Source organism: Heptranchias perlo, chromosome 32, assembly GCF_035084215.1.
Source record: "Heptranchias perlo isolate sHepPer1 chromosome 32, sHepPer1.hap1, whole genome shotgun sequence".
Classification (NCBI taxonomy): Eukaryota; Metazoa; Chordata; class Chondrichthyes; order Hexanchiformes; family Hexanchidae; genus Heptranchias; species Heptranchias perlo.
Window position 1 is genome coordinate 16,304,245 of NC_090356.1, and position 24,033 is coordinate 16,328,277.

General features: G+C 44.2%; 1 protein-coding gene across 1 annotated transcript in view; it reads right to left on the minus strand.

The window, feature by feature from the left end:
* acap3a (ArfGAP with coiled-coil, ankyrin repeat and PH domains 3a) overlaps nucleotides 1-24,033 on the minus strand; it is a 305,216-nt gene that overhangs the window by 63,427 nt on the left and 217,756 nt on the right. The window contains exons 7-10 of the mRNA XM_067970479.1: nucleotides 22,213-22,257; nucleotides 18,902-18,997; nucleotides 16,594-16,668; nucleotides 5,589-5,600 (exon numbers count right to left, since the gene is read on the minus strand). Coding sequence (XP_067826580.1) covers nucleotides 5,589-5,600; nucleotides 16,594-16,668; nucleotides 18,902-18,997; nucleotides 22,213-22,257 — 228 coding nt within the window. The remainder of the gene's footprint in view (nucleotides 1-5,588; nucleotides 5,601-16,593; nucleotides 16,669-18,901; nucleotides 18,998-22,212; nucleotides 22,258-24,033) is intronic.

The window sequence follows — 24,033 nt, forward strand, 5'->3', positions numbered from 1 at the left end:
GCCTTATTCTGGTGGAAAGCAGAAGGAAAATATTTACTCCCTGCTGTAACTTGGTAGCACATGCTGCAGAACGTGACTGTGTAAAACGCACAAGACACAGTCAACTGGAATCTGGCTAAAGAGCCTCATCGAACAGCTGAAAGTGTTCTACTTTCACGAGCAGGTCGGCTAAGTTTTTTGAAATTTAACTTAACGTGAAGCTGACGGGCTTATAATTCCCTCGTTTTTATTTGAAAAATCTTCCTAATGCTGACCCATTACAAAGGCAAACACAAGCACAGCTGTTGTCCTTTCCTTCTCACTTGAACTATATTGATTTTGAAAGATAACTAACCCCACTGTCATTGAGCAAGGGGGTTGACAATGCATAAGCCAGTAGTAACTCTGTTAGTAGGTTGAATTATGAGCTGTGGCTGCAGTGTGCATCATTGTTTGACGCGCAGTCTCCTTTGTGCAGCTGCGGAGATGCTGAAAACAAGCCCATGTGAAAGACAGAAACACACCCAACCAAGAGTAAATGATAAGCATGGGGTACGGACGCCTGGATCTCAAATATCCTCTGAAGTATACGCCAAAAAACAATGGTGAAAGCCATTTGGCTACAGAGTTCTCTTCATAGATTATATAATATACTAATTTTCTTTTTTATGTTTTATCTAAAGATTTTCACTGAAATATACAAAATACATAGGGACTTTTACAATCAGTTTTTTTAAAACTGATTTCCACTGATAAATTGCCAGATTAAAGTCCTGAATTTTCCCATTGTTTTCTTCCCAAAAATTAGGGTGGGGAGATGTGTGAGTATTAACATCGGTGACTCTACATGCACACTGCATGCTGCAAACACTGTGCTGGGGTCATTGATGTGATGAACATGCATCTCTGGCCTCGATTTTCAGCAGGAAAAGAAACAAAGGCTGTGCTATTTATTTTCAAAAGGAACCTGGATCATCTTTAGGTCCTGCTGTGAGGACGATATTCTTTATGCTACAGGAAATGCCAGTCTTTCATTCCTAGTTGGGTATGGATCAAGGGCAGAAGCTCACTGGCACAGTTACCACACTGATACTCCCCTGAAGACTGAGGTCATCAATCAAAGGCTGACTAAAGTCACGCACCAAAGCATTGTTTACTAAAAGCAAGATCACAACTGTTTCCCTGTACATAATCTCCAACAGTTTTTAATTTCCCACCATCACAATGGCTATTGTTGTCATTTAGCCTGACTGCAGAGCTTTTAACTTCCATGCTTGCTTTCTTGAGTTTTAGTGATGTTCAAAATAAAAACTGATTTTATCTGAATTTACCTGGGCTTTTTGAGGTCCAATTTTTACCCCCACTGATTCTCTCCCATTTTTCGCACTACAAGTAAAACCTGACACCCTGCCCCCAAAAATCTGACTTTAATGGTGCTTAAAAATATAGCAAATGCAAAAGCAGCTAAACCCATAAATAACAAACATCTAGCTTTCGTGAAGAGATGCAACCATAGTGTGTGCTAAAAGGGTGTTCTGGAAACTTCTGCTGGCCAATATAAATACATCAGAAGTCACTTAGCATGAATGATCTTGGGAACTCCCAGTCTGGACAAGTTAACTCCCTAACGGCCATGCCTTCAGCTGCCTATGCTCTGGAATACCTACCCTAAATCTCTCCACCTCTCTCTCTCCTCCTTTAAGATGCTCCTCAAAACCTACCTCTTTGTCCTAATATCTCATTATGTGGTTCGGTGTCAAATTTTGTTTGATGACGCTCCTGTGAAACGCCTTGGGAACATTTACTATGTTAAAGGCGCTATATAAATGCAAGTTGTTGTTGTTGGTAGCACAAACTAAAAGTACCATTTTATGGGGAGAAAAAACAATTGCTGCAGCTTAGTCTAAACATTGACAGATTTTTTTTTATATAAGCTGATTCAGAAGTCCAGCTGTTTGCCTCTGTTGTCTAGTTCTATCATTGACAACAATTGGATCATGTGCAGCAACCATCTCTTGAGGTGACCGGGTGCAACCGGGAGGTGTTAGCACCATCTCATTGCTGTTCAAATCACACTGTCTACAACAGCACCGTAATATAAAGGGGCAAAAATCATTTTTATTTATTACCCCTAGTCTGAGCCAAAATTACTAAAATAAACTCTGGTCGCACATTGCACAGACTCTCGAACAAATTATATTTAGTTGTCTACACATTTAATCTGAAATTGAGATTAAGAACTCTTTGTTTCTGTACAAGCAGCCCAGCATCATGTTGTCATACTCCAGTGCAACCTACATTACCCATTGCCTACATTAATCTTGCCGGGAGGGACGGCTTTTAAAACCCTGGCAACTCCAGTCTGTACACCTTCCTCGGGGAAATCAGCAGCCGTGAAAGGAGTGATTCCTTGTTCTGATTACAGTGCTGGAAATTAGTTTGAATTCATATCATTTTGACCTTCCTCATTTTAGCTATACTTACACTTCGATGGGCTGGCATTAAACAATCTTAATTACAGACTAGCACAGTTACACTATCCCCATACAACACTCCATCATGTGCTTTTCTAATCTACTCAGGACTCATGCTTTCTGACACATAACACTCCTGTTTTGCAGCTCAAGAAACAAGCATCCATATGCAAAAATGATATGAAAACATTGCTGCAATTTGACTGGGGTGAAAAGCCTCAGTTGAGTATTTCCCTCACCGTGACTATTTATTAATTGGTGCAATAGAACCACTGATAAACATCATGTGCGAATATCCCATAGTCAGATAACACAGCTTCAATGTACCCGTCTCCCTGTTCACAGGTTCACTTGTGGTTCTCTCACACAGGAGCTAGCTCATAATCTCCCAGACCATGGTCTGTTGCCTCCCAGGTGCCAGAGTAAGAGGCAGTATGCAGTGGGTGGAGAAGCTACTCGAAAGGAATGGTAAGCAGCCTGAAGTCACGGTCTCTCTTGGAACCAATGACAAAGGAAAGAACAGCTTGGCAGTCTTGCAAAGGGAGTTTAGGTGCTGGACTAAAAAGCAAGATTTCCAGGGATAGTCAGCATCAATTTGTAAAAGATAGGTAGTGCTTGATTAACTGAACTGAATTTATTAGAAATCACAGAGCGATAAACAAAGGGAATGCAGTGGACATTCCAAATATGGATTTTGAGAAGCAACTTGATAAGATGCCACAAAAGAATTGTTACAAAAATGACTGCGTGTGGAATTAAAGCAAGTGTAGTAATATAGATAGTGGGATGCCTTGGGGACAGAAAGCAAAAGATAGGGGGTCATGGATGTTTTTCATTTATATAAATGATTTGGACATAGGTGCAAGAGGAATAATAATATCAAGTTCGCAGCTGATATCAAATTAAGGGCCTGGTGAATTCTGAAAAATAACGCAAGAGATTGCAGGAGGATAGAGACAGGTTAGCAGAATGGGCTGACAGGTGGCAGATACCATCGAATGCAGAAAAAAAGTGAAGTAGTACATTTTGGGAGAAAAAAAACAAGTGAAAGGAACTATACACTAAACAGTAAGATTCTTAACAGAATGGTGGAACAGCGAGATCTAAGGGTGCAGATACGAAGACCTTTAAAAGTGAAAGCGCAGGTTGAAAAGGCCATACACGGCAAATAAGATTCAAGGTTTAATACACAGAGGCTTTGAATATACAAGCAAGGAAGTGATGTTGAATTTGTACAAGACACTGGTTAGGCCACAGTTGAAGTACTATGTGCAGGTCTGAGCACCCTGTTATAGGAATAATATTAGTGCCACGTAAAAGATACAGCAAAGATTCAGTAGAGTTATACCATGCAATGAGAAATTATAACACTGACAGCTTGAAAAATGGAAGCTTCCTTTCATGCGAATAGGGAAGGTTAAGGGGGACCTAAGAGAGGTTTTCAAAGTACAAACGTTTTTGAGATTAAACTGTGATCAATTGTTTCCACTGCTTGACATGAGTGGGCATAAATGTAAGATAATCACAAAAAGAATGAAAGGGGAAGTTAAAAGGAAATGAGAATGAGCAGAAGACTAGGTGGCTCAAGTGGAGAAAACACTGGTGCAGACTTGATGGGCCAGATGGCCTGTTTTTGCGCTGTGACATTCTGTGGGGCTCGACGTCCTCTGCCTAAAGCCCCACGTGGCCTAGGTACCGGGGCGTTAGGCAGAGGAAGTTGGAGCAGAGATCCATGCACCGGGTCTCTGCTTCCTTTGTGCTTGACACGTATTTGCAGGGGCCTCCCCGATGTGGGTGGGAAGCTCCAGCCATGAAAGGAGCATGTGAGTGACATGAGGGTGATGTTATAACGCCTCACTGTCCGAAGATTCCCCCAGTATCCAACAACAAAGAAGACTGCCCATTAGAGGTTGTGGGCCTGTTCCCCATAGCAACGGTCCTTCGAGCCTGTTCCGCCATTCTATTCGATCATGGCTGATCAGTACCTTAACTGCATTTACCCACCGTTGCTCCATATCCCTTGAAACCCTGAGCAAACAAAAATCTATCACTCTCAGTCTTGAAAATTTCAATTGACCCAGCATCCACAGCCTTTTGGGGGAAGACAGTTCCAGATTTCCACTACCCTTTGTGTGAAAAAGTGCTCCCTGATTTCACTCCTAAATGGCCTAGCTCTAATTTTAAGATTATACCGCTACCAGAGGGAAAAGTATCTCTGTATCCACCCTATCGAATCCCTTTATTATTTTAAACACCTCAATTGGATCACCCCACAACCTTCTAAATGGAAAGAGAATGTAACCTGTCCCCATAATTTAAACCTTTCAGCCCTAGTGTCATTCTGCATGAATCTGTACCGTAGCCCCTTCAAAGGCTAATATATCTTTCCTGAAGTGTGGTGCCCAAAACTGAACACACTACGCCTGGTGGGGTCTGGCCAAGCTTCTGTACAACTGAAGCATCACTTCCTCACTTTTGTATTCCAACCCCATTGAGATAAAGGCCAACATTTGATCTGTAAAGGGGCTGCCACCAGCATCCTGCCAACTAAAAAGTTTTTAACTTTCTATCTAGCAGAGCTCCACTGCAAGGCTGAAGGTGATTTTGCTGCTGTTTCTAACAGACACCGAACCTGTCAGGAATTTGCACTGGTACACAGGCCTTTAGGGCCGACAGCATTGCTCATTTCCAGGCAGCATTCCCATCTGGTCCTCCTTCCCTGGCAAAATTCCCATCTGGTGCTCTGTCCCAGGCAATATTCCCATCTGGTGCTCCGTCCCAGGCAATATTCCCATCTGATGCTCCTTCCCAGGCAATATTCCCATCTGGTGCTCATCCAGTCCATTCAGATGAGTTAAACATAGAAAACCAACCAAGTTCAGCTAAGGTCAGGTCAGGTGCATGCCGGCCTCTTGTGTGGGAAGAGGAACGTCAGCTGCTATGATTGTCCTGTACAAACCCTCAACAGCCTTCTCTTCCTGTCCTATATGGACTCTTACCAGCCTTCCCTTGCTACTATGGGAGATGGCTCCTTTAGGTGTTTTGCTTTTAGGAATAAATCAGTTAAAATATATCTTTAAAAAAAACAATACACTTTCAAGTTATCAACAGGAACAGGGTTTGTTTTGCACCTACCTGTAACAGAGTCTGTAGAGGTTTGATTGAAGAACATCAGAGAGGCCATGGGGGAAAAGAGAGACAAGAACGGATTAACACATTCACCTGATTTAATTGGCAACATTCATCCTGTAATGAGATGTGATCAAGTTAAGTAGACCCATGTGACCCTGCCTACTTACATTTCTGCCTATATGAAGTATTTAAACCACAAGCAAACAGAGGGTGAATTTACACTACCACCAATATTGGTGTAAAGCAGTTTTGCTTTGCACTGATGCTGCAGTTAGAATGTAAATGCTGCCTGAATCTGTTGTCCAGGTCCAATCTGATAAGAGACTGAAGCAGAGTGAGAAAATTTCCTGGAGAAGGGAATCTCAGTCCACTTCACTTTGGAGTCAGGTTGAGCCTTCACACCCGATTTACACTCCAAGTTAGTGTCAATGCGACGTGATTTCAGTTCCACAGCAACGCTAAGCTTGCGGAGTGTGAATGTGCCTTTACACCACTTCAAATTACAGAATTGGCTCGGCAACGTGAGATATTGTAGGGGTGAACCAGCACAACAAACTGTGCACAGCAATCCAGCTCACATGTAGTGGCTTGAAAGATGCAGCAAGGAAAACAACTCCACTGCCTGCAGCCAGAAAGTGGCGGCTGGTGTCAGCGGCAATGGCGGTGCTTGTGGTTGCTCCCGGTGGTTCTGCTACCTCGGGGAAAACCGCATCCTGGGCGCTCTACAGCACTGCCACTGGGCTTGAGCTGCCATCGGCTGTAATAGGCAGTGCCAGTATCTGTTATCTTCTCTGGTGCCGTTAGCATCACAGGGCCAATTTTACCCATGAGTACTACCGGCGGGAAGCCTCGCCTGCTGGCCGCATACATCAGGAAATGGTGGGCGCACTGATCATCCTTTAATAGATGGCTGGGGTTCCTCATCTGTAGGACCTATAATCAGCCCGTGTTCCTCACAAAATTTATAGTGACCGACAGTTTCTTTTCTGCTTTTATTCATACGGGACCATTAACTGTAATTTATTAGATTCAGCCATAAGATTATAGAACACTGCAGTATTGTGGAATTGCTTTAGTAGAAATGGATTCTCTATTGTGCATAGCCATTAGAACCATTAACCAACAGCACCAGTACCATCTGAGGCAGACGGTGATCTCATTGCATTCTGCTATTTAAATCAATAACTCCTGTGAGTAAGGACTAATTAACCCATATAATGCTGCCTCCCTGGGGAGTACTTTCATTCTAATGGCCTGCGCTTCTGTTGCGCAAGTCTATTAATGAACGTTTCATCAACTTGTTCCATCGGTTTCCCTTGTATGGACTTGTAGGTACTCGTTCGGTGTCAAAAGTAAAGCACGAGCAAACTTCCCTCTAATTATATAGTATAGTATCAGTTTCGGGCAGGAGAATACCTTAAGCCCATCTGGTCCACCTATCCATAGTATTCCCTTGGTGCATTTCCAACAACCCTGAATCTCATTTGTTGACAAGAACCTTCTTGAGACCTATTAAGGTTTCCTTTTGCACCACCCATGCCGGTACCATCATTGTAAACTCTCTTTGGGCAGCGATTCTGGAGATACTTATCGAGACACTCTCAACAAGAGACAACTCGGACAAGAGAACTTTAACTTTAGATTCTGTGGGGGGCAGTTGATACACATACAGTTCATTATGACTGTGGCTCCTTTGGGATCATCATCACAAAGAAGCAACTGAGCAGGTAGCATTTTACGTGAAACTGGAGCCAAACCACCATGAAGCCGATGTCCCTACTTTGGATTGAAATGTTAAGTTGCTTGTAACTGTAGAGTGCAAAGGAATAACCCTTCGTCTCTCTGTGATTACAGGCTGTAGGGCTAATTCCACGATCCTGTGCTCTCAGCCGGAATCCACACTGCAGGGAACATGGCTTCTCCACCAAAAGTGCAGGATTGCAGAATTATTTACTTTGGACAGAGTCAGATGATCAAACACGTCATGTGTTGCCTTGGTGATCAAAACAGAACACAATACTCGAGGTACAGTCTGACCAGAGCACTCTCCAGTTCTAGCATGACACCTTTCAACTTAAACTACTGATTTGGCAGTATAATTCAGCATTCTATTCACTTTGTTTTTTGCTGCTCCACAGTAATACGAGCATGTTAAGTGCTAAGTGACGTCCTCTGTAACTACAACCATGTGCTCCCAGCCTCTCCACAATGTTCCATCTTCCTCCAGCACCTCTCTGCCACAGTCCATCTCTGTGGGACTGCTCTCTCTCAGTTCCACTCTCACCTATCCCAAAGTAGCAAGCAAGTCTCTAACAATGGCTTCCCTTCTTGTCGCTACTCAGTCACCAAGGTCCCATCCTATGTCCCCTCCTTTTCCTTATTTATATGTTGCCCCTCAGCGACAATGCCCTTAGGCGTGGAGTCAGCTTCCACGTGTGCACTGAGGGCACCTTGCTGCCTCTTTCAACTGAATCACCAACACTTTGTGGTCAGATTGCTTTTCAGACATCAAGACAATTTGAGCCAGAACTTTCTCAAATTAAACACTGGCGAGACTAAAGCCGGTATGCCTCCAATACCAACCCCCTCACTAGCTGTGGGCTCAGTACCTGAAGATGCACAACCTCAGTGCCCTGTTTAAACTGGAGTTGAGTTTCAAAGCCCACTTCCTATTTATCGCAAAGACTGTTTATTTCCCCCTTCACGACATTGCCCCCTTCGCCTTTACTCACCCCTCCACTCCTGTTACCTCCAGATTTGACTTCCCCACTGTCCTCTCGCTGGCCTCCACCTCATCCAAAACTGCACTGCCTACATCTTGGCCCACCAAAACCCCGCCCCTCATCCCCAACATGTTGAGTTAAAAATCCGCATCCTCATTTACAATTCCTTCCACAGCCCGTCTCTGTAAACCCCCTCCAGATCTACATCCCACTCCATGCACCTTCAGTTATCTGAATCTGGCCTCCTGTGCCTTCAGCCATCTCAGCCCTATTCTCTGGAACTCTCTCTCTATACTTGCCCATTGACCTATTGAAGGGACTTTTTAAATAAATAACAGAGACGGGGCCTCGGTTTAACATCTCATCCAAAAGACAGCACCTCTGACAGTACAGCGCGCCCTCAGTACTGCACTGCAGTGTCAGCCCAGATTTTGGTAATGATTTACATAATGAGGGTCTATTTCATTTTAGTGGAACATTTTACAGTCCATCTATATAATTCATACTCCAGCACATGAATATCAGACCCCTTGAGCTTTTCTATTGATACAGATCTGTTGATTGTTCGATGCTCAGTCAGTTTGATATTTTCTGTTCTGATGACACCTCTCCACCCAAAGTGTTAACCTGTCTTTTTGTTTTCCAGATGCTGATAGATACTTTCTACTGTTATTTCAGTTTGATAGTTTAACATCAACTAACTACCATAATCCAGTCGGAATTTCAAACAATCCTGAACTCAGAGATGTAAAATAGGATCCTTCTCAATTACCGTCCTCATTATAAGTGAATGCCTCTGAGAAACGCCAAAAATGGAAAGCCAGTTATACACTGAAGATGAAGCATCAATTAGCATTCCAGGGGGTGCAACATGTTACTTTTCAAATGTACTGTGCCACAGAGAGAGGAATGAGGGAAAAACTGGAATTGGAGTCAACCCACATTGGCTCAGGGTTAATATTGGCAAAACTTTAGGAACAGGTCATTTAGGGACTTTTTTGATCACGGATTAGATCCAGGTGGGGTTTAAAGGGGTGGAAAATGCATTCCAATAAAAAGGAGTGTCTGTAGGGTTGCAGTTTGTGTGCGGGCTTCCAATCATTTTAGATCCAGTCAGGTGTATCCTAATGTGCGTCTTTTCCCCACCCCACCCCCCTGCTGCGATTTCTCCTGAATTGGGTAACTCCCCCTCAGCCAGGACCCCTCCAGTACTTTACTGAAGTGGCCAGTTTGCACACGTGAGCCTAGAAAGCAATTGTTGCCTGACTATTTTAATGATGGGGGCATCACTGCCAAGTCTGCTCCTGTTCTCTTCCAACATGCACACGTGTACACTCTCCAGCGGAGGTCACTGGCTAACAATTAGGAATGTGAAGCTTTGCGGATTTTTTTCACCATCCTAGCTCATGGGCACTGAGGGCAATTATAGGCTCCCAACACCATTCCAGCCGAGATCATGGATTCTTGATCAAATTAAAAAGGGCAATATCAGAGTTATGAACAGATCCAAAATATTCTTTCTAAGGTGTACCCTTCATACACAAATAGATACAGACAGAGACACATGTACGCATAGGTGCACACACTGACACGTGCGCACACATTCAGAAACGTGCCCACTGACATATGCATGCTCACATGTACGCATGAAGACACAGCACTAGCATACAAGCAATCATAGACACATGCACATACATGTTCACATACACACTTGCATGCACACATGCCACTGACGAGGACACGTGCACTGTTCACACACATGGGTGTGCGCGCGCACACACACACACACACACACACACACACACACAATCTGCTAGTGCTTTCCAGTCAGGTCACAGCCATCTGAATGGGTTACTCCATTTGATTTGTCTCCCGCCCTCAGAAACATGTGGCAGAGTCTATTCAAGTGTGTGTTTTTTTTTTAAATGGAGAAGGGAATGACTGACCATCTGGCAGAGGGAAAGCAACCATGCAGCGCACCTCATTAGAGGCTGAGCGAAGAACAGGAATTCAGCCAGATGTGCTGAGTTATAAAGAGTGCTGTGGAATTTTCCTTTGATCTGATCTCTCTTTGTGTACATTTATTCTAGTTTCATGGATATCAGCTTAACTGGCAATTAAACAGTGTGCTCCGCTGTTAACTATTTCACTACCTACAATAACTAGCTTAGCGATTCCAAGCAGCTTGTAACTTACGTGGAATTTACATGGAAATGTCCCTGCAACTTCTGAAATCCACCCAGCATCCCTTTTATATCAGGAGCAAAAGGATCTTTCCTAAGTGCCTTCTGCTCAGTGTTTTACAGCCTGCATACCATCTACTGAAGCAGGCTCATCAAGCCGCCAGCAAGTCACTGATTTCTGCTGTCGGTGGTGCTTTGTATTCAATGGTGCATCGCCTCAATGATATTACAACACCAACTCCACAAGCCATGGTATAAATGCACTTTCAGATTACTACAGAAGATTATTGCGGTAACCTTGGTTTCATTACAGAATGAAGGAACTTGCGTTTTATTCAGCACCTTTCATGACCTCAGGATGTCCCAAAGCGCAAATGAAATACTTTTGAGGTGTGATCACAGTTGTAATGTAGGAAATGCGGCAGCCAATTTGCGCACAGCAAGATCCCACGAACAGCAACATGATAATGACCAAATAATCATGTTCTGAGGTGTTGAGTGAGGGATAAATATTGGCCAGGACGTCAGGGAGCCCTGCCCTTCTTCGAATAGTGTCATGGAATCTTTTATGTCCACCTGAGAGGCCAACGGCTTAACATCTCATCTGAAAGACGGCACCTCTGACAGTGCAACACTCCCTCAGTACTGCACTGAAATGTCAGCCTAGATTATGTGCGCAAGTCTCTGGAGTGGGACTTGAACCCACAACCTTCTGACTCAGAGGTGGGAGTCCTACCCACTGAGCCAAGGTTTCACAGCATTGGAGTGACAGAGAAACATCTGCATGTGGGCAAGTTATTGCTTCAAAGTCATCATTAATAACTTTATTTCCTGCCCGCCAGAACTCTCCTGATTGCTGGGGAAGGAACACACAGGCAGCGTCAAGGAACAGCATTTCTGATCTTAGCTCACCCCAGCCTGATCCACGAGCAAGAACAAAAATGATTTTGTAGTTTTGGAAGCCAATGCAAGTAGTGGAGTGGCACAACATGAGTACAATCCTTCTTAAATCAGGAGCAACCATCTTCAGCCAGAAGTGCCGAGTGGATGATCCATCTCGGCCTCCTCCCGATATCCCCACCATCACGGAAGCCAGTCTTCGGCCAATTCGATTCACTCCACGTGATATCAAGAAACGGCTGAGTGCACTGAATACAGCAAAGACTATGGGCCCCGACAATCATCCCAGCTGTAGTGCTGAAGACTTGTGCTCCAGAACTAGCTGCGCCTCTAGCCAAGCTGTTCCAGTACAGCTACAACACTGGCATCTACCTGACAATGTGGAAAATTGCCCAGGTATGTCCTGTCCACAAAAAGCAGGATAAATCCAATCCGGCCAATTACCGCCCCATCAGTCTACTCTCAATCATCAGCAAAGTGATGGAAGGTGTCGTCAACAGTGCTATCAAGCGGCACTTACTCACCAATAACCTGCTCACCGATGCTCAGTTTGGGTTCCGCCAGGACCACTCGGCTCCAGACCTCATTACAGCCCTGGTCCAAACATGGACAAAAGAGCTGAATTCCAGAGGTGAGGTGAGAGTGACTGCCCTTGACATCAAGGCAGCATTTGACCGAGTGTGGCACCAAGGAGCCCTAGTAAAATTGAAGTCAATGGGAATCAGGGGGAAAACTCTCCAGTGGCTGGAGTCATACCTAGCACAAAGGAAGATGGTAGTGGTTGTTGGAGGCCAATCATCTCAGCCCCAGGACATTGCTGCAGGAGTTCCTCAGGGCAGTGTCCTAGGCCCAACCATCTTCAGCTGCTTCATCAATGACCTTCCCTCCATCATAAGGTCAGAAATGGGGATGTTCGCTGATGACTGCACAGTGTTCAGTTCCATTCGCAACCCCTCAAATAATGAAGCAGTCCGAGCCCGCATGCAGCAAGACCTGGACAACATCCAGGCTTGGGCTCATAAGTGGCAAGTAACATTCGCGCCAGACAAGTGCCAGGCAATGACCATCTCCAACAAGAGAGAGTCTAACCATCTCCCCTTGACATTCAACGGCATTACCATCGCCGAATCCCCCACAATCAACATCCTGGGGGTCACCATTGACCAGAAACTTAACTGGACCAGCCATATAAATACTGTGGCTACGAGAGCAGGTCAGAGGCTGGGTATTCTGCGGCGAGTGACTCACCTCCTGACTCCCCAAAGCCTTTCCACCATCTACAAGGCACAAGTCAGGAGTGTGATGGAATACTCTCCACTTGCCTGGATGAGTGCAGCTCCAACAACACTCAAGAAGCTCGACACCATCCAAGATAAAGCAGCCCGCTTGATTGGCACCCCATCCACCACCCTAAACATTCACTCCCTTCACCACCGGCGCACTGTGGCTGCAGTGTGCACCATCCACAGGATGCACTGCAGCAACTCGCCAAGGCTTCTTCGACAGCACCTCCCAAATCCACGACCTCTACCACCTAGAAGGACAAGAGCAGCAGGTACTTGGGAACAACACCACCTGCACGTTCCCCTCCAAGTCACACACCATCCCGACTTGGAAATATATCGCCGTTCCTTCATTGTCGCTGGGTCAAAATCCTGGAACTCCCTTCCTAACAGCACAGTGGGAGAACCGTCACCACACGGACTGCAGCGGTTCAAGAAGGCAGCTCACCACAACCTTCTCAAGGGCAGTTAGGGATGGGCAATAAATGCTGGCCTCGCCAGCGACGCCCACATCCCGTGAACGAATAAAAAAAAATACAGCGGACATCAAATGTTGTTATCTGCTAATAACTGCAGCACAGTTTGGTATTGTGCATCATCTCTCCGAATAGGGATCGTCAGGCTAACAAATGCTCGCTGACTAAAGTAAATGATTGTAAACAATTTTACAACACCAAGTTATAGTCCAACAATTTTTATTTGAAATCTACAAGCTTTCGGAGGCTTCCTCCTTCGTCAGGTAAATGAGGTGGCATCAAGACCCATTTGAAAAGCTGTTTTTAGTTGGTGTCCGGAGGCAACAGTGTCAAGGCAGCTTGGTGAACGACTGCCTCCGGCGGCACTGGCAGCCTGTCCTTCTGGCCGCAGGTGGGCTAAGGACACTGATACAGTTGGGTTTTCTGTTGTATTTCCATCCTTTGCCAGTTGCCATTTTAAATCTGGAAGGGGGGCAGAGGATGGTTTTTCTGGAGGCCCACAGAATGATAGAACCAACAGTTCCATTATGACAACAGGACCAAGTGTTCCACTAAAACCATAGGACTAACAGACCATCAAAACCAGGCCTACCAAATCTCCTGTGGGGCTGGAGGAGGTTACAGAGAAAGGAAGGGGCGAAGCCATGGAACGATTTGAAAACAAGGATGAGAATTTTAAAATCGAGGCGTTCCCGGACTGGTAGCCATTGTAAGTCAGCAAGCACAGGGGTGATGGGAGAACGGGACTTGGTGCAAGTTAGGATATGGGCAGCAGAGCTTTGGATGAGCTCAAGTTTATGGAGGTTGGAAGATGGGAGGCCGGCCAGGAGAGCATTGGAATAGTCAAGTCTAGAGGTAACAAAGGCATGGATGAGGGTTTCAGCAGCAGATGAGCCGAGGTGGGGCGGAGACAGGTGATGTTACGGAGGTGGAAGTAGGCGGTCTTGGTGATGGAACGGATATGTGATCAGAAGCTCATCTCAGGTTCAAATAGGACGCCAAGGTTGCGAACGGTCTGGTTCAGCCTCAGACAGTGGCCAGGGAGAGGGATGGAGTCGGTGGCTAGGGAACAGGGTTTGTGGTGGGGACTGAAGACAATGGCTTCGGTCTTCCCAATATTTAGTTGGAGGAAATTTTTGCTGTTGGACAAGCTGTGTGACAAATGAGAGACAGTGGAGGGGTCGGGAGAGGTGGTGGTGAGGTAGAGCTGGGTGTCGTCGACATGGAATCTGATGTTGTGTTTTCGGATTATGTCACCGAGCATGTGGATGAGAAATAGGAGGGGGCCAAGGATAGATCTTTGGGGGACTCCAGAGGCAACGGTGCGGGAGTGGGAAGAGAAGACATTACAAAAGGGCATAAAAAGGCAAATGGGATTCTGAGTTGTACACATAAGGGACTGATGCTGAATTAGTACAAGACAATGGTTAGGCCACAGTTGGAGTTTTGAATGCAGTTCCAGGCACCTCATTATAGGGAGGATATTAGAGCTATGGGTAGGGTACATCAAAGATTGGAATAATATCAGGAAGGAGACGTCATTGTTATGATGAAGTCTTAAAAAGACTGGGGCTTTCTTTCACCTGAACAGAGAAGGTTAAGGGAGGAGGGAATCTAGTAGAGGTTTTCAAAATAATGAAAAGTTTTGAGAGGATAAATAATGAAAGATTGTTGCCACTATCTGGCAAGTCAGTAACAACTGGGTAGACTCTTTTTTTTAAAAAAAGGAGGAGGTTAGAAGAACTTTTTTCATGCAGGGTTATTAGAACATGGAATGCTTTACTAGAGATGGTTATTGAAGCAGAGACCATAAATTCATTTAACAGGGAATTGGATGAGTGTTTGAAAAAGAAAAATATAAAATGAGAAAGGACAGGGAAATGGGATTAGAGTAGATAGGTCCAGTTGAAGAGCTAGCACTGACACAGGTGCAATGGGCCAAATGGACTCCTTCTATGCTAAAAATGCTATGAGTCACTTCTCCTGAGATGATAAACGCAAAATGTCTTTGTTTAGTTTAAATCTCACTGTTATATAACATATAACGGTTTCTATTTAAAAGCTCACAGTACAATTAGCCCATGGCTCTCTGATCATCCAGCACATCATGGATTGGTTCATTAGTTCCACTGAGCCCATTGCCTGCAGCTGAGTGCAGTGCGGGGGAGGGGAGCAGCCAGCAGGGAATGCCTTTTAAAGTACCTCCATCCAGTGCATTGTTTCAAAATATTTCAATTTTGAGATATTGTTCATAGTGAGATGGTAAATAGTTTTTTTTTAAAACCACAATATGTAACGTGGTGAACAGGACTTAGAAGGGCTTTATAGGTTTACTTCAATATACAGGCCTGGAATTTCGATGGTGCTGCACCCTTTTCTTGGGCGCTAAATGGACGCCTAAGTCTCCAATTTGTCGGGCAGGGAGCCCACACTTATTACCAGCTGGAAGTGCACTGCCCGCCATATTGGTATAGGCAAAAAAATAGGCATCCAGGACCCACACCTGAAATACCTCCTATTTGGCTCGGCTTTCATTTTTAAAAAAATATGCCTTTGTGAAACACCTTAGGAGATTTTTTTCATTAAAGACATTATATAACTGCACGTGGTTGGTGCGATCGGTGGAAAAGGTTTAGAGTTTGTGGCAGACACTGAAAACGATGGCTTTGGTCTTCCCAGTGTTTAACTGGAGGAAATTGTGGCTCATCCAAGACTGGATGTCAGACAACATAGGCAGTGGAGGGGTTGAGGCTGGTGATGGAGAGGTAGATGGGTGTCTTCAGTCTACATGTGGAAGCTGAACCCATGACTGCGGATGATGTCGCCAAGGGGCAGCACGTACTTGAGGAAGACGGGAGGGAGGGGGTTAAAGATGGACCCTCGAGGGACTGTGGAGGTGACAGTGTGGGAGGTGGGAAGAGAAGCCATTGCTGGAGATGTTCTGGCTACGATTGGAACCAAGCGAGTGCAAGCCCACCGAGCCAGACAACGGAGGGGAGATGTTGGAGGAGGATGGTGTGGTCGACCATGTCAGATAGGAGAAGGATAATACTCCACAGGAACAGTCACAGTGAATGTAACTTGTGACTTAGGACCATTTCGATGCTACGGCAGGGAAAGAAGTGGGATTGACAGGCAAATGACCGTTCCAAGTTAATTTTTTTTTAATGTTAAATCGTACAGCAAGATGGTTTCTTAATACTAGTTGGTTCGTGGCAATAAAAAAAGGAACAAAAGACAGGGGCGGTAACACTTCAACACTCAGACACTCATAGAGCTTGCATGACTACGTAAACCACCTGAGCTCTGTTCCTGTGGTTCAGGATGTTATCCGAACCCTTCGAGTGTGTCAATGCCTTGAACACTCTCCAAGATACTTGCTGTTCTACATATTATCTGAATGCAGATGGCTAATGAGAGATCAAACATTGCCTGGGACTTACCCGCTGCTGTATCAGTGCGTGCTTATGCTCCATTTCCCTTTTCTCTACCGCTGAGTCAATCACAAGCTGGTCCAGCTGAACAGAAACACAAAGCAAAAGATCTGTCAGTCTGAACACGCTGCAGGATTCAAAAATTTCGTCTGTACGGAAAATCAGAGCAGCTTTGTCCGAACATTCTATCGAAAGTCCAAACCAAAATAAAAATGACAAGATTATGAACGTCTTTTGAATTATTCCCCAAATTTAATGGAAGCTGTTTTAAATTTTGAGTAATAACAGAGGAATTTAACCTTCCAAAACAAAAATGGATTGACTTGCACTGGTTTATTCGGAGTGTCTATGTATTTCTTTAGTGATGTTTAACATCACAATCAGTCCACACTTTCTGGAGCGATTATTCGACAGAAAATGTGTCCAATTTGAAGGCCAGAAGTGAGATTGAGTATTTCAGGATTTAACTACACAAGCAACATTTCCCCATATTTCTGCGGGATCTTCCAATTCTTTTATGTAATTGTGATGTAAAAAAGCAAAAATCGTATTGCATGAATTTTTAAAAAATTCTTCATTTATCTGAATTTCTTTTTTAATAACTAGTTTCAAAGTGAGCGATGATAATCACGCATTCCAACCATTAGTGTTTCAGAGCAACAGTCGGCACTTTGGGGGCAAGGTCTGTGTGTCAGTGTGGAGCTGGCCGCTCCCCTCAGAATCACTCCAACCATTAATGGATGTGGTCCTGGCCCCTGTTTAGTTTAGGCAGGACTTCATGTGAGAACAGCAGTTCCCACTTACAATATGGAGGCACTGGTATTAGTTCAAGCAGCAGGGCTTGGGCTGGAGCAGCCCTGAAGGGAGAAGGGAGGGGCAATGGGCAGCCCTGAAGGGAGAAGGGAGGGGCAATGGGCAGCCCTGAAGGGAGGGGCAATGGGCAGCCCTGAAGGGAGAAGGGAGGGGCAATGGGCAGCCCTGAAGGGAGAAGGGAGGGGCAATGGGCAGCCCTGAAGGGAGAAGGGAGGGGCAATGGGCAGCCCTGAAGGGAGGGGCAATGGGCAGCCCTGAAGGGAGAAGGGAGGGGCAATGGGCAGCCCTGAAGGGAGAAGGGAGGGGCAATGGGCAGCCCTGAAGGGAGAAGGGAGGGGCAATGGGCAGCCCTGAAGGGAGGGGCAATGGGCAGCCCTGAAGGGAGAAGGGAGGGGCAATGGGCAGCCCTGAAGGGAGAAGGGAGGGGCAATGGGCAGCCGTGAAGGGGAAAGGACAGGGGTGGGGGAAATGGGACAGCAATAAAGGGGGAGACAAAAGAATGGCAATGAAGGGCAGAGCGACCGTGGGATTGGAAAGGGAAAGGTAAGGGAGCATTAAGTGGGAGTTGTGCTTTGTGGGGGGGGGGGAGGGGGAGAAGAGGGGAGAAACTGCAGGGGGTGTTTTGGGGGTGGGGAAGGAAGGAATCCTGACTGATATTTATCCCTCAACCAACAGCACTAAAACAGATCATCTGGTCATTATCTTATTGCTGATTGTGAGATCTTGCTGTGTGCAAATTGGCTGCCATGTTTTCCTACATTACAAGAGTAACTGGACTTCAGAAGTACTTCATCGGCTGTTAAAGCGCTTTGGGACGTCCTGAGGTTGTGAAAGGCGCTATATAAATGCAAGTCTTCGTTTCTTCTTACTCTTCAGTACCTCACCCAAATGGCTATGTTCATGTGGAACCCCAGACGGCGAACATTGGTAGGCTATTCAACGACTGGGACGTCACAGCCAGGCCCAATCCTGCCCTCAGCCGACATTTACTCCTGTGCATTTTCCAGCAAGAGTCACGGGAGTGGGAATCGGGAGTGGGAACCCTGGTAGACTTTTCTCCCTCCCCCAGCCCTGGGACATTGTGCTAATTGTAGTGCCACTACCACCACGCTATTTGAGATGGACTAACTGGGCACAGATCAGAGCTGGAACCTGGTCTGCATGGCTCAGTATCACACTGGCCAGTGCCATGGCGCATTGAGTTATTGATGGGACTTTATAAATAAATAAAACAGAGATGCTGGTTATTAAGTCTCTATCCGTTACTGAATCCTCTTCCACTGAAATCCACAAATAATCTCTACAGATAAATCCTTTATAGTTAAACCCTGAATGAATTCCTTCCTCATTTTTCTCATTAATTATTTGCCATCTGCAATGGCTCCAAACTCAATAAGTTTGAAAAAAGGTAAATAATCTTGGGTGATATTATCCACTACCAGTAAAACCTTAATCTGAAAACACAAGTTAATCTGCAATATATTGACAATCAACAGCCTCTCACCTCTGTCGCCAGTTTTTTCATGTAAGGATCCAGCTCCTTAAGCAGGTCGTAGCCTTGCTGGAAGAAAGTGTACTGTGCGTGCATGAACGACAGCATCTGTAGCACAGAATAACAAACCATCAGTCAGGTTTTCCTTTCTCACATTTTTTCCACAGTTGATCCATTAAAATCTGCGAAACAGGAATATTCTTCCCACAGAATTCTCCCAAATCCAGCCTTCGGCTTCATTTCTTTATTTGTATAAAGATACGAGTGCCCTCTTCCACACCTCACACCGCCCCCCCGTATGTCCGATACCAGTGAGCGTTACTGGTCCGTGTTATACAATGTGTGAGTGTTTTACAGGGTGTGAGTGAGCGTGCTAAGTCTTACAGTGTGTGAGTACTGGTCTGAGTTTATACAGAGTGAGTGTACTGGTCTGAGTTTATACAGTGTGTGAGTACTGGTCTGAGTTTATACAGTGTGAGTGTACTGGTCTGAGTTTATACAGTGTGAGTACTGGTCTGAGTTTATACAGTGTGAGTGTACTGGTCTGAGTTTATACAGTGTGAGTACTGGTCTGAGTTTATACAGAGTGAGTACTGGTCTGAGTTTATACAGTGTGAGTACTGGTCTGAGTTTATACAGTGTGAGTGTACTGGTCTGAGTTTATACAGTGTGAGTACGGGTCTGAGTTTATACAGTGTGAGGACTGGTCTGAGTTTATACAGTGTGAGTGTACTGGTCTGAGTTTATACAGAGTGAGTACTGGTCTGAGTTTATACAGAGTGAGTACTGGTCTGAGTTTATACAGTGTGAGGACTGGTCTGAGTTTATACAGTGTGAGTACTGGTCTGAGTTTATACAGTGTGAGTGTACTGGTCTGAGTTTATACAGTGTGAGTACTGGTCTGAGTTTATACAGTGTGAGGACTGGTCTGAGTTTATACAGTGTGAGGACTGGTCTGAGTTTATACAGAGTGAGTACTGGTCTGAGTTTATACAGTGTGAGGACTGGTCTGAGTTTATACAGTGTGAGTGTACTGGTCTGAGTTTATACAGTGTGAGTACTGGTCTGAGTTTATACAGTGTGAGGACTGGTCTGAGTTTATACAGTGTGAGGACTGGTCTGAGTTTATACAGAGTGAGTACTGGTCTGAGTTTATACAGTGTGAGGACTGGTCTGAGTTTATACAGTGTGAGGACTGGTCTGAGTTTATACAGTGTGAGTGTACTGGTCTGAGTTTATACAGTGTGTGAGGACTGGTCTGAGTTTATACAGTGTGAGGACTGGTCTGAGTTTATACAGTGTGAGTGTACTGGTCTGAGTTTATACAGTGTGAGAGTACTGGTCTGAGTTTATACAGTGTGAGTGTACTGGTCTGAGTTTATACAGTGTCTGAGTACTGGTCTGAGTTTATACAGTGTGAGAGTACTGGTCTGAGTTTATACAGTGTGAGTGTACTGGTCTGAGTTTATACAGTGTGAGTACTGGTCTGAGTTTATAAAGTGTGAGTGTACTGGTCTGAGTTTATACAGTGTGTGAGTACTGGTCTGAGTTTATACAGTGTGAGTGTACTGGTCTGAGGTTATACAGTGTGTGAGGACTGGTCTGAGTTTATACAGTGTGAGGACTGGTCTGAGTTTATACAGTGTGAGTACTGGTCTGAGTTTATACAGTGTGAGTGTACTGGTCTGAGTTTATACAGTGTGTGAGGACTGGTCTGAGTTTATACAGTGTGAGGACTGGTCTGAGTTTATACAGTGTGAGTGTACTGGTCTGAGTTTATACAGTGTGTGAGTACTGGTCTGAGTTTATACAGTGTGAGTGTACTGGTCTGAGTTTATACAGTGTGTGAGTACTGGTCTGAGTTTATACAGTGTGAGTGTACTGGTCTGAGTTTATACAGTGTGTGAGTACTGGTCTGAGTTTATACAGTGTGAGTGTACTGGTCTGAGTTTATACAGTGTGTGAGTACTGGTCTGAGTTTATACAGTGTGAGTGTACTGGTCTGAGGTTATACAGTGTGTGAGGACTGGTCTGAGTTTATACAGTGTGAGGACTGGTCTGAGTTTATACAGTGTGAGTACTGGTCTGAGTTTACACAGTGTGTGAGTACTGGTCTGAGTTTATACAGTGTGAGTACTGGTCTGAGTTTATACAGTGTGAGTACTGGTCTGAGTTTATACAGTGTGAGGACTGGTCTGAGTTTACACAGTGTGAGTACTGGTCTGAGTTTACACAGTGTGTGAGTACTGGTCTGAGTTTATACAGTGTGAGGACTGGTCTGAGTTTACACAGTGTGAGTACTGGTCTGAGTTTACACAGTGTGTGAGTACTGGTCTGAGTTTATACAGTGTGAGTGTACTGGTCTGAGTTTATACAGTGTGTGAGTACTGGTCTGAGTTTATACAGTGTGTGAGTACTGGTCTGAGTTTATACAGTGTGAGTACTGGTCTGAGTTTATACAGTGTGAGTACTGGTCTGAGTTTATACAGTGTGAGTACTGGTCTGAGTTTATACAGTGTGAGTACTGGTCTGAGTTTATACAGTGTGAGTACTGGTCTGAGTTTATACAGTGTGAGTACTGGTCTGAGTTTATACAGTGTGAGTACTGGTCTGAGTTTATACAGTGTGAGTACTGGTCTGAGTTTATACAGTGTGAGTACTGGTCTGAGTTTATACAGTGTGAGTACTGGTCTGAGTTTATACAGTGTGAGTACTGGTCTGAGTTTATACAGTGTGAGTACTGGTCTGAGTTTATACAGTGTGAGTACTGGTCTGAGTTTATACAGTGTGAGTACTGGTCTGAGTTTATACAGTGTGAGTACTGGTCTGAGTTTATACAGTGTGAGTACTGGTCTGAGTTTATACTGTGTGAGTACTGGTCTGAGTTTATACAGTGTGAGTACTGGTCTGAGTTTATACAGTGTGAGTACTGGTCTGAGTTTATACAGTGTGAGTACTGGTCTGAGTTTATACTGTGTGTTGGAGTGTTACTGTGTCTGGCTGAGATCAGCTAACTGGAATAGAGAATTGAACCTGATTCCTCACTCTTTCTGGCTCGGTTCCATTCTGGAGTTGTGATTTGCCAGCTTCAACTTGCAACAATCACTGTTTTATGTAAGATTTTTCAAACATTCTGCGCAAAACCCAGTTTACAAAGGAAGAGGGAAAGGGTTTCAAAATTTAGAAAATATGACCAAGTAGGAACTTCTTAATCCTTTCGTTCCAGATGCTGTAACATTTACCTTAAAGGACTCAGAAGGGAGGTGACACGAGTAATGCTATACTCCTACAAATAGCAAATAAGCAAAGGAGGTCAGTCTTACCGCATCTAATATTTCAAACTTCTTCTTTGCCTGAAGGACGTTAATCTAAAAAAAAGATATGATCATGAGTCAAGACGCTGGCACGGATTGCAGGCTCAGTATCAGATACTGTGAGCTTGGTTATATTTTTAATTACGTTGATAGTTGCTATTGCTGCTTCCCGTTTTGCTGTTAGTTGGTATTAATACTCCATGTTTTGCTGTTTGTTGGTATTAATACTCCATGTTTTGCTGTTTGTTGATATTAATACTCCCTGTTTTTCTGTTTGTTGGAATTAATACTTCCTGCTTTGCTGTTTGTTGGTATTAATACTCCCTGTTTTGCTGTTTGTTGGTATTAATACTTCCTGTTTTGCTGTTTGTTGGTATTAATACTCCCTGTTTTGCTGTTTGTTGGTATTAATACTTCCTGTTTTGCTGTTAGTTGGTATTAATACTCCCTGTTTTGCTGTTTTGCTGTTTGTTGGAATTAATACTCCCTTTTTTGCTGTTTGTTGATATTAATACTCCCTGTTTTGCTGTTTGTTGGTATTAATACTCCCTGTTTTGCTATTTGTTGGTATTAATACTTCCCGATTTGCTGTTAATTGGTACTGATGCTCTCTGTTTTACTGAGAGTTCTGGATATTTGATTGCTCGTAAACACGCCAACAGTGCCATACTGTCTAGACAATGCAGCCAAAAAGGCATCCAGGCTGAACCTTTGTTGCTATGGAGAACTGAAGATTGGCTGCCTATACACCAAACAAAGAGGGAATAATGTAGCAAACTGGAGAAGACAGTGACAGATTATTATTTTATATTCACTTTAATGCATGTTCTGAAAAATGAGGTGTACATTTTACAATAATAATTCATTGTTATGTATGGTTTGAATTAATTGATTTCTTGCTTATTCTAACTGGTCAGAATCACAGTCCAAATAAGGTTCATAAGATTTCAAAGTATGTTAAATGAGTGCTGTCTTGAAGAGAAAAATCTTTACAAAGCTTATTGTTTTGAAGTGGGGGGAAAAGAGTCAGGGGAGCCTGGACTGTTTCTGTCACACGGACATTATGTGCAGCATGTGGTGCGGAGGCAGTCATCGCACTGTGTGTTTGTAAACAAACAGGAGCTCTGACAAACACTGTGATATGGAGATGGCGCCTGTTTAAATAGGGGAGCTCGACACGGGATCCTTTAAAACTCAGACAGGAGAAGAATTGAATTAATTTTATCATCATATTCCTCCTGGTCTATTTGAGTCTTTCTCCCCCCATATTTTTTGAATATTTAACTCAGAGAGGTCAGCTAATTTGGAAGAGACACTGAGTTTGAATGTGCGATGGAGCTGAGTAAGGCTCTGCAAAGCCAAACCTGTGCTTAGTAACACAATACCCATATATGGGCCAATGCATATATTGAGTAACACACGCACGCACACACACATTTGTTGGAATTAATACTCCCTGTTTTGCTATTTGTTGGTATTAATACTCCCTGTTTTGCTGTTAGTTGGAATTAATACTCCTGGTTTAACTGTTTGTTGGAATTAATACTCCCTGTTTTGCTATTTGTTGGTATTAATACTTCCTGATTTGCTGTTAGTTGGTATTAATACTCCCTGTTTAGCTGTTTGTTGGAATTAATACTCCCTGTTTTGCTGTTAGTTGGTATTAATACTCCCTGTTTAGCTGTTTGTTGGAATTAATACTCCCTGTTTTGCTATTTGTTGGTATTAATACTTCCTGATTTGCTGTTTGTTGGTATTAATACTTCCCAATTTGCTGTTAATTGGTACTGATGCTCCCTGTTTTACTGAGAGTTTGTTTACAAACATTTC